Source organism: Chlorocebus sabaeus, chromosome 21 (genome assembly GCF_047675955.1).
Source record: "Chlorocebus sabaeus isolate Y175 chromosome 21, mChlSab1.0.hap1, whole genome shotgun sequence".
Lineage (NCBI taxonomy): Eukaryota > Metazoa > Chordata > Mammalia > Primates > Cercopithecidae > Chlorocebus > Chlorocebus sabaeus.
In genome coordinates, this window is record NC_132924.1 from 107,774,127 (window position 1) to 107,790,444 (window position 16,318).

Below are 16,318 nucleotides of genomic sequence, written 5' to 3' on the forward strand. Positions count from 1 at the left end.
AAACGCTTTCTAGCACCTCAAACCGCTAAGACGCTCCCGGGATCCGAGGTTTTCCACCGGCGATGCTGCAGGGTTTGTTTTTCTACTTCCCTAGGCACAAGCCTGCCCGTTGGAGTCGAAACCAACTCCTTACTGGTTCAGGTATGTGCTCGTCTCTGTAGCGAACCAATCAGAACCTCACTTCTTACTCCTGGGATTTGGTAAACGGAAGAGACCTCTCTGGTCCCGGGAGTAGGCAGGGACCGTGGATGAGTGACAGTTCGATTTTCCAATAGGCAGAGCCCTAAGACCTGCCCACGTCTGGCTCGGGCGTTAGAAAAGAGCGTCGATGCCGGTGGCAGTGATGAGTCCTAGGAGGCGCTGGCTCTTCGGCTGCTCGGAGGAGCGGCTGCTGCTGCTGCTGCTACTGGTAGCCCCTTTGCAGGTGAGTGGTTTTGTTTTAGAAAATGTTGCGAATGTTTCCATTTTTTAGTGATGTGATGTTTTATTTTTGGGTGCGGGGAAGGCCAGTTTCTTTACTTTCTCCGATTTAGTCGTTGGTGGGAGTCTGGTGCCCACTCCAGCCCTCAAACTGGGACCCTCACTTATCGCCCTGGTCCCTTTCCCTTGTCCCTTTCTCAGAATGAGCCTCACAGGCAGTCACAGTTCTGTTAACTGAGAGGAGGAGCCCGCTTTGGTAGTGCTGTGCTTATGGCAAGAATATATAGAAGTTGGAGGGAAGAAAAACGCTATCCTGGACGTTTGAGGCACTGTGTGGCAGACCCCTTTCAATAGGAAGATCCCCTGGAAGGAAGCAGGGCGATGCCGCTGTATTTGGGGCTTTGGCAGACCTGGCCCTATCATTTTGTTTGGCAGACAGAAAAACTCGAATACGGTGAAAAGAGAAGTAGGTGAATATATGCAGTGTTTTCATGTAGGAATCTGGAGCCAATCACAAGTTCTTAGAACCACTAGAAATAAAAACGTAAGTGTATTTTCCTCTTTTCTAAGGGACAGGGGCTGGTATTACACTAGAGAAGGTCAATGAAATGCGTAATTGCAGTTAAGTTCACAGTTAAGCTTTAAAGAATAGTTGGTTATTAGCTAACTTATTATAACTCTCATTCCTCTACTGCCTCCCTTCCAAATTACGGAAGATCTTTGGCTTGTGAGTGGTACTATAATGTTAGCTGACTAAATGCAGACTCTTTCCAAGGAGGGGAAAAAATCAAAACCCAAGTTTCACCTGTAGGTACTAAAGTTTTTTTATAGTGAAAGCAGAACTCATGTCAATTTCTCTTTTATTTTATTTTATTTTTTTTGAAACGGAGTCTCGCTCTGTCACCCAGGCTGGAGTGACTGCAGTGGCTCGATCTCGGCTCACTGCAACCTCTGCCTCCCGGGTTCAAGCGATTCTCCTGCCTCAGCTTCCCAAGTGGCTGGGATTAACAAGCATAGGCCACCACGCCCGGCTAATTTTTGTATTTTTCGTAGAGACCGGATTTCACCATGTTGGCCTGGCTGGTCTCGAACTCCTGACCTCAGGTAATCTGCCCGCCTTGGCCTCCCAAAGTGCTGGGATTACAGGCATGAGCCACTGCGCCTGGCTTTGCCTGCCTGCTTGCCTGCCTGCCTGCCTGCCTGCCTTCTCTCTCTCTCTCTCTCTCTCTCTCTCTCTCTCTCTCTCTCTCTCTCTCTCTCTCTCTCTCTCTCTCCCCCTCTCCCTCTCTCCCTCTCCCCCTCTCCCCCTCTCCCCCTCTCCCCCTCTCCCCCTCTCCCTCTCCCCCCCCTCCCCCCATTCTTTCTGTCTTTCTGTCTTTCTTTCCTTGCTGTCTTGCTTGCTTTCATTTTGAGAGGAAGTTTCGCTCCTGTTGCCCAGGCTGGAGTGCAATGTCACGATCTCGGCTCACCGCAACCTCCTCCTCCCCGATTCAATCCATTCTCCTGCCTCAGCCTCCCGAGTAGCAGGGATTACAGGCATGCGCCACCACGCCGCGCTAATTTTGTATTTTTAGTAGAGACAGGGTTTCACCATGTTGGCCAGGCTGGTCTCAAATTCCTGACCTCAGGTGATCTGCCCGCCTCAGCCTCCCAAAGTGCTGAGATTACAGGCGTCAGCCACCAGGCCTGGCCTCCTTTTTTTTTTTAACTGCCTCTCATAAGTCCAGGGAATAGCGCTTTCTTAGCCATCTTTGTGTTCCGGTAGCACTTCATACACCGCAGATGCTCCCCAGTTGATGGTGGACTTCAGAGAAGCATAATTCAAACAGTGTCATAGTGGAAGGAGCTCTGAGTTAGAAATCAAGAACATTGGCTTTAATCCTGAAGCTGTTACTATTTGTGTGATCTTAAACAAATCATTTCAACTGTGACTCTTAATTTTTGCTTTTTTTTTTTTTTTTGAGACAGGGTCTCGCTCTGTTGCCCAGGCTGGACTGCAGTGGTGCAATCTCTGCTCCCTGCATCCTCCACCTCTGCCTCCTGGGTTCAAGCGATCCTACCACCTCGAATTCTGTATCTTTAGAAAGCAGATGTTGCATTAAATTATATCTGAGGTATAAACTCTGTATTGAAAGTCTGTTTTAAAGTAAAAATGATTAGTACACAAGCAGAGTCTCATTGCAGTAAATTCTGTGCCATCTAGTAGCAAGTAAAAGTTCCCAGCTTCAAGGATATATTCTTGTTTTTTAATTTTTAATTTGTGTGGATACCTAGTAGGTGTATATATTTATGGGTTACATGAGATATTTTGACATAGGCATGCAGTGCTATTACATCAGAGTAAATAGGGTAGCTGTCACCAAAAGCATTTATCCTTTGTGTTCCTAACCAATTATACTCTTTTTAGTTATTTGAAAATTTACAATTAAATTATTTTTTACTATAGTCACCCTGTTGTGCTAGCAAATACTAGGTCTTATTTATCTTCCTGTTTTTGTCCCCATTACAAGGATATACTCTTTTGTGTTCATATTTAAACCAAACCAGATTATTGTAGAAAATTTGGAGCATACAGAAGTATAATGTGGCAGAAAAATGTCACTTAGAAGCAACCACTGTTAGTGTTTGGGTAGAGCTTTTAGTCTTTCTTCCTCTTTTGCCTTCTGTGGTTGGCTGAGATTAAGAGGCACATTTTAAGTAATGATTGGTGCACCTAAATTCACCGGGCCTTCATCTTTGTGTGTCTAGTGCCTGAAGAACAGAGGTCACAAAAATGTTCGAACCGAATGGTTTCTTGAAACATCCTTGGAATAAAATCTGATATGAAAGATGTTTATATAGGTGGCAGAACAAAAAAGGACAAAAAGTATTACTTAATAACAAAACCCTTCTGCTCAAATTTGGCCACAAATATGAGGAAAACATACTGTGTAAAATATAAATTAAATGTTAACCACTTCATTAAAGCATTTGGATGGCAGAATATTAGTACTTGGTAAGCTTCTGAGACTGTATCTTACCATCACCTCCATCCTACAATATTTGATTGCATTCCTCCTTCCACCACCTAATTTAAGCATTTTCCCTCTAATTCCTCCCTTCATTTTACTTTATTCCCAGTTTTTGCTTCTGCTCATATCATCAGCAAGGTAGGATTGCTTTGACAGGCCTGAGATCTGTGCCATTATTTATGAGTTAGTCAAAGTCTGCTCCATTCTACCTCTCACTTTTTGGTAGAGTGCTTTACCATAATCTCATTTAGTCTTCCTAATAGCCCCCGAGAGCTGTCGTTTCATGATCCTCATCTTTATAGGTATGGAACCTGAGGTTCAAAGAATTTAAATAACTTACTTAAGATCACATTGTCAGTAAGTAGCAGAGCTGGGCTCATATCTAGGTTGTTTTTACTTTAGACTTTTAGGATTTGGTAGAAACAATTTGTGTTGATAAAAGCTACTACCCTGGGGAAGACAATGACCAGAGATAGGAAGGAGGGGTCTGTCATGAGTGGGTGTTGTCCACAATGATGATGCCATGAAGGCTGGAACATACAACATGCCGTGAGCAAATTCATGTCTCATTACACATGTTTCTCTCTTTCCGGTGAGTAGGGATCTGCCTGGTATGGCTGGTTATTCTTGTAACAAGCAATCAGTAGGAAATATTAGTAGATGTAAGATTGGTGAATGAGAGGGTTTTAGTGTCTGGAAAATGTGGGTTTAGTGTCTGGAAAAAGTGAGTGGTAATGTTTGCTCCTGGTAAAAAAGTATTCTTATAACTGCAAGTACAGATGAAAAAGTTTCTACAAAGCCTTAGGAAAAGTAATAGACCATGGAACACTTTTAGGTACAATTGTGTTTGAACATCTAATAGTGAACTTGATATAGGGGAAGGCATAGTTTGTTAAGACAGTAAAAGCCTTAAGGAACTGAGCCCCAGATTTCATTTCCCTTGAGAACTGTTCCTTTTTAATTTGTTAGAGACATGGTTCTTTTTCTCTGTCCTCAAATAATAGCCCATCTTACTATAAAGTTAGATTCCTATTGCAGTGGGGATTAAAAGTTGCTCAAAGTCACACAGTAAGAGTTTGGACCAAGGAAAACATCATCTGAGTGTCTAGGATAGCAATTGACTATTTAATATTTAAATGTGAGCTTTGAATCTAAGTGACTCTGGTTCTATTTGTCTTATTTTATATAACTTCAACATTACATTGGTGATCAAATTTCTTGCTCAAACATTGGCAATACAAGAAAAACTAGGTTTTTAAGTTGGACTTTACCCTGTAGTTTGTCCTACTTGTCCATGAGTTGTACCACTAGGGTCTTAGGCATTATTAATTTTCAAACACGTGAGGAAGGGAGGAAGCAAAGTCCCAGGAGTGTCAGTTTGGAAGACAGGATGAGCCTCAGTTATGGGGAGTACTTATAACAGAGGAACCTCAGTTATGGGAGAAATAATGTGAAATTATATTTCACATAATTTCATATGTGGAATTATATAGTTTAATGAAGGAGTAGGAAGCAGCAGCAGATGATCATGCTACATTTGTTGAAAGTACTCAGGGATCTCGAAAATATTAGAGGGGTAACCTTAGTAAATGCAGTGCCTTGCAAGTACATCATTCCCCTATCTACAGTCCCTGTCTTGCCAAAAAGAATGCTAATCTTGAGTCATAATTTTATGTTTCAATTTTATGGTGGCATTTATGGAAAGAATATTCTTTACTTTATAGCTAACTTAGATGGAATTCCTATACATTTATAGTGAAAGGTCTTTGAAAGTTATAAGTCACCTGCAAAGTGTGTTCTTTGCATCACCGATTTGTTTATTGTCAAAGCAATTACATAGCACCTACTCCTGAGCAAGTATACATTCACCTGAAGTGTGAGGCACTATGGGGCAATTTATGAAGATGTCTAATGGGGTAAAGTGTGTCAAAATGACACATGATATTTTTGAAGGAGATTAACAGGATGAATCCCGTAGTTTTCCCCTATAGTTCTATCTTGAACCCATTCCTAAATAATTTAGTTAAGCAAAAGTCAAGTACTCAGACTGATTTAAATGTCCTCAGTATGGCCTTCTATGAGGAGTAAAAACAATTATGAATGGGATTCCATTACTCATGGTACTCGCCGTTCTGGCCGAGAATAAAATCTAGTGATTTCATAATGTTGGGATTATTCTATGACGGAATGCTTAAAGGTTAAAAATGCTGCTGTCATTAGTAGATCTAAGTGTGGGATCCAGCTAGGCCAAGATCGACATATTGAGGCCTTCTGGCCTATACCTTTTTTAAGAAATTTTACATTTTTAATTTTAAATTATGGGTGCATAATAGTTGTGTATATTTATAGGTATATGTGATATTTTGGTACAGGTATACAATATGTAATGATCAAATCAGGTTAATTGATTTACCTCATGCATTTGTCTATTACTTCATGGATTTATCTTTTTTTTTTTTGTTTTGGGAACATTCTAATTCCATTATTTTAGTTATTTTTAAAATGCAATAAATTATTATCACCCTATTGTGCTACTGAATACTAGATCTTATTTGTTCTAACTATAGTTTTGTATCTGTTAACCATCCTCACTTTAACCTCCCTGCTCCTGTTACCTTTCCCTGCCTCTGGCAACCATAATTCTGCTATTACGATATGTTCAGTTTTCAAAATTGTTAGCTCCCACATGTGATTGAAAACATGTGAAATTAATCTTTCCATGCTTGGCTTCTTTCACCTAACCGTATGCTCTCCAGTTCCATCCATGTTGTTGTAAATGACAGGGTTTCATTCTTTTTATGGCTGAATAATATCCCACTGTATACATGTGCCAATTTTTCTTTATCTGTTCATCTGTTGATGGGCACTTAGATTGCTTCCATATCTTGGCTATTGTGAATAGTGGTGCAATAAACATGGAGTGCAGATATCTCTTCAGTATACTTATTTTCTTTCTTTTGGATGTATACCCAGTGATGGGCTTGCTGGATCATATGTCTACTGCCTGTTTTTGAACAGCCCACAAACTATGCATGGGTTTTACATGTAAAATGGTTGAAATAAATTAATATTTCATGTGCATGAAAATTATATTAAATTCTAATTTCAGTGTCCATATGTAAAGTTTTATTGAAACAGATTTATCCACTTATATATTACATATGGTGGCTTTCAGCTGCAATGGCAGAATGATACGATTGTACCTAATTATGGCAGAGACGAGTGTAGCCTAGAAAGCCTAAAAAATTTGCTATTTGGTGGTTTACAGAAAAAGTTGCTAATATCTGAGCTAAGCTATAGTGTCTTTCACATTTATCTCCTTCATCTCACTTAAACAGCCATTGTCCTGGTCCAAGTCTTTATCCTGTGTTACCAGAATTATTGCAAAAACCTCTCAGCTAGTGTTCATACTCGAGTTTTCTGGTCTATCTCTGTGTGTAAGTGCTGCCTGATCCTGCTAAAATGCATGCTAACTAAACTTTTAATGATGTCCCAATATGTATAGAAAAACAAGGCCTTTTTTGGGTCATTATTTGTTCTTATCTTTCTAGGCTAGTCTCCTCCTTCTTTGTTATACCCTGTACTTAGAGTGGCCATATAATTTTCCAAATGGGACACTTAAGTGTGAAAGGGGCCCTAGTAGTAATTATGTTGGGGAAACAGGCCTAAGACAATACTGTTCTGTAATAATGATGCATGTGCATCTTTCTCCTAACTACCCTCTCTGTCCTGACCTTGCCAAAAGAATGCTAATCTTGACCCATAACTTCAATTTTATGGTGGCCTTTATGGAAAGAATATTTTTTGCCTATTAGGCAAATCAGGATGTGTGGTTACTCTAGCTATACTCCAACCAGTTTGAATGGGCTCACCATTTTCCGTATGTACCTGCTCCTTTGCCTTCACTCACTGTTCCCCTAGATTGTAATTCCTTTACTTTTTTCTGTAAATCTAAACCTTGCCTTTCCAAATCCAGCTTAAAAAGTACTGTGTCCACGAAGCCTTACTCAGAAATATTCTCTCCCTTCCCACCTCTCTTTTACTAATGAAGTGCTTTCTCATGGTGTGAATTACTTTGAGTTTTAGACACACATACACACACACGTACTGAAGACATAATTCTTGTTGAATTACATATTCCTTATAGGCCTAGCATTGGACTATCCCTAAACGGGATCTGCAAAATGTTTGAAGAATGAATTAATTGGTCAGGCTAGGGAGACTGAGTATTTGGGGCTTTCAATTTATGAGTCATCCATTTTAATGTGATTAAAGCAGTGAGAAAAGGGTTTCCAAGAACTGAAGACTTAGCCTCAGGTTTCAACGTGATAGTGTAGCAAAATGGTTCAGGGCATAGATATAGACTTCTTGAGACTAAATTCCAGCTCTGCCATTTACAGCCTCTGTTACGTTGGGCAAGTTAACCTCTCCTCCTGTTTCTTCATCTGTAAAATGGGAGTAAACATAGTAGCCACTCCATAGAATGGCGGTTGAGGATTCACAGTGCCAGGTAACATTGAAGTAACATTCACAGTTGAGCACTCTGTGAATGTTGGCTACTGTGACTAATATGATCATCTTCATAGTACTCTCACAGGTAGGTAAGAAAATGCAGAGACCCAAGACCGAGATGTAATCATGGAAGAGCTGGAGGAAATGCTACACCAAAATCTTAGTGGGTTTTTTTTTCTTGATGGAAGTAGTCTGTTTTAGAGAAGGCATGGAGAAGATGGTCTCCACTTAGTAAGAAGTAACTAACCTGCAATCTTTTGAGACACCTTTTCAGTAGAGTGGGCAAGGTACAAGTTAGGTGTTAGGAAAATGAAAAAGGAATGGCTAGAAGGGAAGGTAAATGGACAAAAGGAAGGGGAGGGAGGAATAAGATACAGAGTTGTGTAAAAGATGTTTCCTTAGTAAACTTTCTTCAAGCCAGATCACACTTTAAAAAGGAAGACACCCTGGGGGATAATTCAATAACCTATGTTTTTTTTTTTTTTTAACATGATGTAAATTATTGATTAAAATCAGTACTTAATGTAAGTGCCAGTAACTTTTGCTATGGGATAAATGAGAAACCAGGTGCATGTTAGTGAGCGTTCATGAAAAACAAAACAAAACAAAAAAATAAAGCTTGAGGTTGAAAAGGAATCGTTTTTAATTTGGGGTGGGGAATATATATTCTTAGTAAGGTTCCTCTTTATAAGTTGGGGTGACTATTGCCTGGCTTACTTTGTGCCTTGAGGTTTTTCTCAAGAGTACTAATAAGCCGAGTCCTCCTTCATGCTCACCTTGTTCGTTTGCATTTTATGAAATGGCTGCTTGGGTTTGGAAGGACAAGTTGGGACTGGAGATGCCCCTGTGAAGTGAAGCCAAGTAAGCCAAGATCCTCAAACCACGACTCTAATATCTCCAGTGGTGGGTTGAAGGCAGAAGACCAGGGTTGCAATTCCAGTTTGCCATTTACTGGCCATATGTTTTTGGACAAGTCAATCAGAATCTCCATTTTTTTTCTGTGGAGATTATGGCCATCCATGAGTATACTAAACATAGTACAAAAGTACAAGGTACAAAACTATAATGGATAATTATTCTTGGCTCCTATTTGACATAGATACACTGGGATTCTTAAGCTAAAGCTTCCTAACATCTTGGCCCTGCCAACTGTTTTTACTGTGGCAGTTACTAGAACTGTCAAGCCTTACTCTCATGAGTACAATCCAGTCATTCCTGTCTGACTTAGATTCAGTCAGCACATCTACCGAGTGCCTCATATGTACCAAGCGATGTGCTAGGTTCTAGAGATACAGCAGTAAGACCTGCCTTGATGCCGCTTACAGTCTTACAGGGTACGTAGCCATTGAACAGGTAATATATCTCAAGGGGATCCATCGCAGGTGCACCAAATGTGGTTGAGCAGGATGCTCTAGGAGTAGGTCAGCAGGCCTGACCTACTTCCCAATGAGTGAAGAGCAAGGGAGCGAAGTCTGTCTAAAGCAGGGGTTCTCAAAACATGGTCCTTGGACCAGCCATGTCACCATCACCTGAGGACTTGCTAGAAATGCATATTCACAGTCCCACCCCAGACCTACTAAATCCAGCTCTGAAAGTGGGCTCGAGCAATCTGTTTAATGTGATTTTGTTGCACATTAAAGTTCGAGAACCACTGGCCTGGAGGAACTAACATTTAAGCTGAGCTCTAAAGCTGCATGATCTAGTGTGGTAGCCACTGGTCACATGTGGCTATGGAGCACTTGAAATGTGGCTGGTTCACATTGAGATGTGTTTTCATTATAAAATACACACCAGATTCCAAAGACATACTATGAAAAAAAGAATGTAAACTGCCTTATTAATTTTTGTATGGATCATGTGTTAGAATTGTTATTAGTTCTCACGCTGTTAATAAAGACATATCAGAGACTGTGTAATTTATAAAGGAAAGAGGTTTAATTGGTTCACAGTTCAGCATGGCTGGAGAGGCCTCAGGAAGCTTACAATCATGGTGGAATGGGAAGCAAACACGTTCTTCTTCACATGGTGGCAGTAAGGAGAAATATAAGTGAAGTGGGGGCAAAGCTTATAAAACCATCAGATCTCGTGAGAACTCACTTTCTATCATGAGAACACCATGAAAGTAACTGCCCCCGTAAGTCAATTACCTCCCACTGGGTCCCTCCCATGACACATGGGGATTATGGGAACTACAATTCAAGACAAAATTTGGTTGAGGACACAAAACTAAACCATATCATTCCACCCTCGCCCCTCCCAAATCTCATGTCCTCACATTTCAAAACATAATCATGCCCTTTCCAACAGTCCCCCACAGTCTTAGCTCATTCCAGCATTAACCCAAAAGTCCAAATCCAAAGTCTCATCTGAGACAAGGCAAGCCCTCTCTGCCTATGAGCCGAGAAAATTGAAAGCAAGTTAGTTACTTCCTAGATACAACGGGGGTACAGGCATTGGGTAAATACACCTGTTCCAAATGGGAGAAATTGGCCAAAACAAAGGGGGTACAGCAGGCCCCATACAAGTCCGAAATCCAATAGAGCAGTCATTACACCTTAAAGTTCCAAAATGATCTCCTTTGACTCCATGTCTGAATGATAACTTTTGGACCTATAGGATTAAATACAAGATTACAATTTATTCCACCTATTTCTTTTTACTTTTTCATGTGGCTTGTAGAAAATTTAAAACTTCATTGTGCCTCGCATTATATCTTGATTGGACACAACTGATCTAAAGGATGACTAGAGCTTAACCTAAAGCAGGGTGGGACTGAAGTGGCAATGGAGAGAAGAGATGAAGGATGAGTGTTCTGCATGGGGTAGAGTGTGTCCAAAACTACTGAGGCAAGAAAGAACCTGACATGCTCAAGGAAATAAAACCAAAGCCTTGCAGGTCACATGAAGGATTCTGAACATTTTCCTAAGACCAATAGGAAGAATTGAGGGTTTAAAATAAGATCAATTTTCAAGGAGTTTGTTAGTTTGCAGTTAATAAATGAGGGCAAGAGAACTTCAACTGAATATAGCAAGACTTTTAACACTGAAGCTCCCCAACTCCCCAGGATGGTGGGGGAGGGGCAATTTGGTCAGCAGAGGAAGCAGGACGCTGCCCATCACCTGACCCTAACCCTAGGGTATGAGGCATGAGCACCCCCTACTAGAGAGAGAAGCAGTGTCACCTGGGAAGAGGTAGTTTTCAGTTCAGTTCTTTTTCAGCACAACTGATGCTCAAAGCTGAGTGGGAGTTTGAGGACAGAGCTAGGAAGTCTGCAGGGCACCAGCAAATGGTTTGGTGAGGGAGGGCTCTAAAGGTGGGTCAGGGAGAAGGAAGCCCAGAGCATTATGGGGATTAGAGGGTCTGTCCTTTGAAAGGCTGTGTTGGACAATAACAGGAAAGCTGGTTAAGTGGTCCAGATGCTTGGGTTCTGTCTGCTGGGGTATGGTGGCTGCATCATTTATCTGTGGCCTAGGGGAGGTTTCCCTTTAAGTCAGAGGTCATAAGCTAGCAGCTGTGATCTAGCCTGCAGAAGAAATGTTTTGTTTCATTCACATTTTGCCAATGTACATTAGTTGCTAATATTTAAATCAAATATCAGATAAAATTACGTTTTCTTTTTTTTTTTTTTAATTGGAAGATCTAGAAACCTCAATTGCTCAGTATCACAGGGCAGTGGGCTGGAGCTAAGTAATAGGTACTCCTTTTATTTTTTACATGAATTTTTGGGAGGTTTTGAAAGGATTGTTTTAACCTTTTTAAAAAAGACATTTATTTACTTAAAGGTTCTCTGTGGTCTGACTCTAGGTCTTGCATTCACCCTAGTCTTTGGTGTCAGCAATCCCATCTTCTTTTTGTTTTCCAGAAAAGTTCTAAGAACAGTGCTGTTGGCTCAATGAGATGAGGTTATAGGAAAACTTTTACTGTTTACACAAGAGTTGCCTCCTTCAGAGAAGCATGCATGTTCCTTGCAGTTCACGGTGCCCATCACTCCCCACGGTCCAGCTGCACTCTGCTTCACACAGCTGCCTGGCCATTGTAGGAATCTGAGTTTGCAATCCATGCCTTAAACTTTAAATCACACTGGCTACAGCGTTGTGTATTTCTTGGTAAACACTGGGTAAATCAGCTCCAGTGGATGTTGATAGAAGTTTTTATGTTTGCAAGCTAATCCTCAGCAGTTTCTTTGTAAATATGCAGCAGTTCAGTTAGTTAAGTGGGAAAAGTCTGTTGGTAGTACTAGGGAGGAGAGAGGAAAATGACCTTTTGTTTTCCTGAGATAGATATGCTAGTTTAGTACTTTATCATATATTCACCTGCGTAAATGTATTCCTGTGCTTCAGAGTGAGGGAAGGATGTGTATTTGCATAGTTTTTGTGTCTGCAGTACTGTTCCTCTGTTCTGGAGAGAGAGAGAGAGTGTGTGTGTGTGTGTGTGTGTGTGTATTTTTTCAGTAAAAAGAAAACAACTTTCTTTTAATGCAGTAAGCAAATACAAGAGAATAAGAGCACAAAGCTTGGTGGTGGGTGCCTGAGTGTCCATGTTGCTATTGCTACATTGTTTTGTCCCCTTGGTGTAGTTTATAATCAAAAGATGGTGGAAAGGTGCTTCTGTCTACAAAATTTGTCTAACCATGCCCTTCTTTAACTGAAGAGAGAACGGCTTCATTAGCTTATGGAGGCTTCTCACTTGACAAGATAAACTGAGAGTGAAGGTAGAGCAACAGCTGATACCTTCTTTTTTCTCCATCCCCCTCCTCTGCTACCACTAACAAAACAAAATGATAAATGGTTACAAAGGGTAGATACAGTTTTTGATAGAGCTCAGGCTTCTACTACTTGGTGGATTGGGGCTTTGTAAAGAAACAATGCAAAAATATCTTCCATTTGCAAATTAACATATACACACCCCTCCGTGTGTGTGTGTGTGTGTGTGTGTGTATTCATCGCTTGGTTTCTTGCAGGTGAGGGGCTCTGAAGCTTGAACTTTGTTAGACTCATGACTATTCTGCCCCTGGGCACAGGCAGTCATCTGGCAAAACACTCCCTAGATACCTTTTGTTCCCTTCTCTGTTCTGCCACCCCGATGTCCCTTCTGTGCTAAGGACAGAGACATTGGGCTCCCTTCTGGGGAATTCTCAGCTCTGTGGGATGCTCTCACCTGGGTCCTGAGCCTAGGCTCTTCTGGTTCCCTGGCACTTCCCTGCTCCACATGCACAGCAACCTGGTACTTAGCAAGAAAGGAGAATCATCATCCTAACTGCTGTAGCCTTTCAACTTCAGCCATGCACCACCTAATGATGTTTCAGTCAAGCATGGATCGCGTGTATGATGGTGACCCTGTAAGATGGCAGTGGAGCATCTATAGACATCTGATATGTGGCACTTGACATTGGCATTGCAAATCGAGTAGGGGAAATGATTGATATTCATTAATTGTGCTGGGATACTTGGTTTTCCATATGAAAAAACATACATAAGTAAAATTATGTATACCATCTAGGTTTGTGTAAGTACATTCTATGTTGTTTGCCCGATGAAATCACCTAATGATGCATTTGCCAGAACATACTGCCTTCATTAAGCAACACATGACGGTACTTGCATATCACCTCAATTTGATTTCTTCCCTTAAGTCCTCTGTTTGCCTTCCATTGAAATATAAAGCCTTATTTTAAAGACTGTTTTCCCTCCAGAATCTCTAGGAATTACTAAAGAAAGGTAGAAACTAGATCTAGATTCCTATCAATTTTGCCACTGATTGTTATTTTACTGTGGGTGACTCACAGTTTAAGTGGGACAGAAAATCTCCAGTTAATGGAAGTTGCCATGAGTGGCCGAAGACCAGGCCCTAGTTCTCGTATCATCTTTACAACCCAGTGTGCAAAAACACTGGAGCGGAGATGGAGACGCTGGGCATGTAAACCAAGCGTGTGTCAGTGCAGATGTGTCCACCACAAGGAGAGAGAGGCAGACCGAGCAGCCATGTCAGCAGATTCTCTGAGGACAGAGTGGGCCCAGCAGATCTTCAGGCCAGCGGCTTAAATGTAAGGAGTGCAGCATATCTTGAGAGTTGCTGGTCTCCCTTTACTAGATTCTTCCCCTGCTAAGATGTAGCTGGTGTGTGTAGGATATCTGGAGGGCTGGGGAGGAGGAGGCGTGGCCTCTTTATCAGTGTGGTTCCTCTCACTCCTACAGACCAGATCTGTTTGTACAGGCAGCATCCCTCAGCTGCTTGCATTTGATAGCTTATTTTGCATCTGGATTTATTCCTGCTGAAAACTGTCTTCAGGCAGGTGCAAAATTATTTAGGTGCATACCATATTTGGTGTTAGTGTCTCTTTAAATCATTTTGAATTTGTCTGAATGTTGAACTGATGTATTTTGCATACCTTAGATTTTCTAGTGTGTGATGTAGCCTGTGGCATTGAAGAGCTAGTTGCCACCAGCCAGTGATACATGCCAGATATATGCAGTGGTGCATTGAAATAACATGTTTAATAACTTCTATATTATTCTAATAATATAAGAATGTGATACTAGTAAATACTTCTTTTTCCACCACAGGAAAACAAAAGTGAAAAGGATGCCTTCAGTGTAGAGTCAGCTGCTGGAAGCTGGGAGTTCCCAGCTACTAGTCATTCTTTCAGACGTCTGTAACTCATTCTATTAAATCCTTTCTACTGTAAGCATAAATAGCCTTTGTATCTGGCAGAAACACAGCATGCCATTAGAATGAAGTGTTTTGTTATTTTATGTCATACAGTTAACATGCTATCCAAACATCAGAAAATTTAAGTCAACTAGATTCCCTGTAATGAATTATTAATATCTATAGAATATGCCTGTATATGTCCCAGTGTATGAGTTATCACGTTTCTGACTGTTCAAAGGGATTTCAGTTTCTTTTAGAAATTGGGTGTTGTAAAGCTGTTTCTATTCCTAGGTGGTCAGTTGAATGAAGAATATAACTTAGACTTGTTCTTGTCTTTCTAGATGTATTGCTGTCCTTGAGTATTAGCCCATTTGAAAACGCCTGGGAAGTTCAGCCATCAGTATGTCCAAGTACAAACTTATTATGTTAAGACATGGAGAGGGTGCTTGGAATAAGGAGAACCGTTTTTGTAGCTGGGTGGATCAGAAACTCAACAGTGACGGCATGGAGGAAGCTCGGAACTGTGGGAAGCAACTCAAAGCGTTAAACTTTGAGTTTGATCTTGTATTCACATCTGTCCTTAATCGGTCCATTCACACAGCCTGGCTGATCCTAGAAGAGCTAGGGCAGGAATGGGTGCCCGTGGAAAGCTCCTGGCGTCTAAATGAGCGTCACTATGGGGCCTTGATTGGTCTCAACAGGGAGCAAATGGCTTTGAATCATGGTGAAGAACAAGTGAGGCTCTGGAGAAGAAGCTACAATATAACCCCGCCTCCCATTGAGGAGTCTCATCCTTACTACCACGAAATCTACAACGACCGGAGGTACAAAGTATGCGATGTGCCCTTGGATCAACTGCCACGGTCTGAAAGCTTAAAGGATGTTCTGGAAAGACTCCTTCCCTATTGGAATGAAAGGATTGCTCCTGAAGTCTTACGTGGCAAAACCATTCTGATATCTGCTCATGGAAATAGCAGTAGGGCACTCCTAAAACACCTGGAAGGTACCAGCTTTATATACCACTTATTAGAGGTTGCCAAGTGTGATATCTGGGCCTTAATCTAGAAATTAAGCTAATGATGCCCTAGTTACACAATAGACTCTCCTTCTCTATCCCCCTTTGTCACTTCAGATTTAAGAATCATCTTGTTCTAGAAATCAGATCTCTTGTGCGTTTTCCATTCCTGTTACCCGAAGCAGCAGTTTTCAGACTTTAGCAAGCATCAGAGTCACCTGGAGAGGTTGGTGTATCACAGACTCTGGGTCCCACCCTCAGAGTTTCGGAAGCAGTAGGTCTGGGGTGCACCCTGAGAATCTGCATTTCTTAGAAGCGTTAGGTGATGCTGATACTGCTGATTGGGGTTCCACACTTTGAGAAGCACTGGTCTAAAGGACTGTATGGCTTGTTGTAGTGAAATGAAAGGAAGCTGGGAAAGGAAGGAATTGTTGAAACGGCCTTGAAAGTAAATTTGAGTTTTTCAAGTTGAGTAAATTATCTAGACTTCAGTTTTGCTCACGTTCTTCCAACTTTAAACAATGATTGCTGTGTTTCCAGACGTAGGTTTCCTGAGCAGTTCTTTTGTTTCACTCCTCTTTTCAGAGCAGGCTTAGTCATTGACTGGAAGAAAGTTAGGGGGAAGGAAACTAAAAGCGTAGTTGGTTTATTTATTTATCTTGACTCTCAATTTTTGGAAATCAGCAGCGCCATAATTTTAACCACTTTA

General features: G+C 41.2%; 1 protein-coding gene across 3 annotated transcripts in view; it reads left to right on the forward strand.

Annotated features, from left to right (window-relative positions):
• The first annotated feature begins 291 nt into the window (after positions 1 to 291).
• The window catches only part of BPGM (bisphosphoglycerate mutase), a 32,402-nt gene continuing 16,375 nt past the window's right edge, over positions 292 to 16,318 (forward strand). Inside the window, exons 1-3 of one of the 3 annotated variants that reach the window (XM_007982989.3) lie at positions 313 to 424; positions 1,474 to 1,524; positions 14,936 to 15,597. In XM_007982989.3, coding sequence (XP_007981180.3) covers positions 14,997 to 15,597 — 601 coding nt within the window. In that variant the 5' untranslated portion in view covers positions 313 to 424; positions 1,474 to 1,524; positions 14,936 to 14,996. Of the gene's footprint in view, positions 425 to 855; positions 965 to 1,473; positions 1,525 to 14,935; positions 15,598 to 16,318 lie in introns of all 3 variants that reach the window. The other 2 variants (XM_007982990.3, XM_007982988.3) reach the window with 2 other exon arrangements.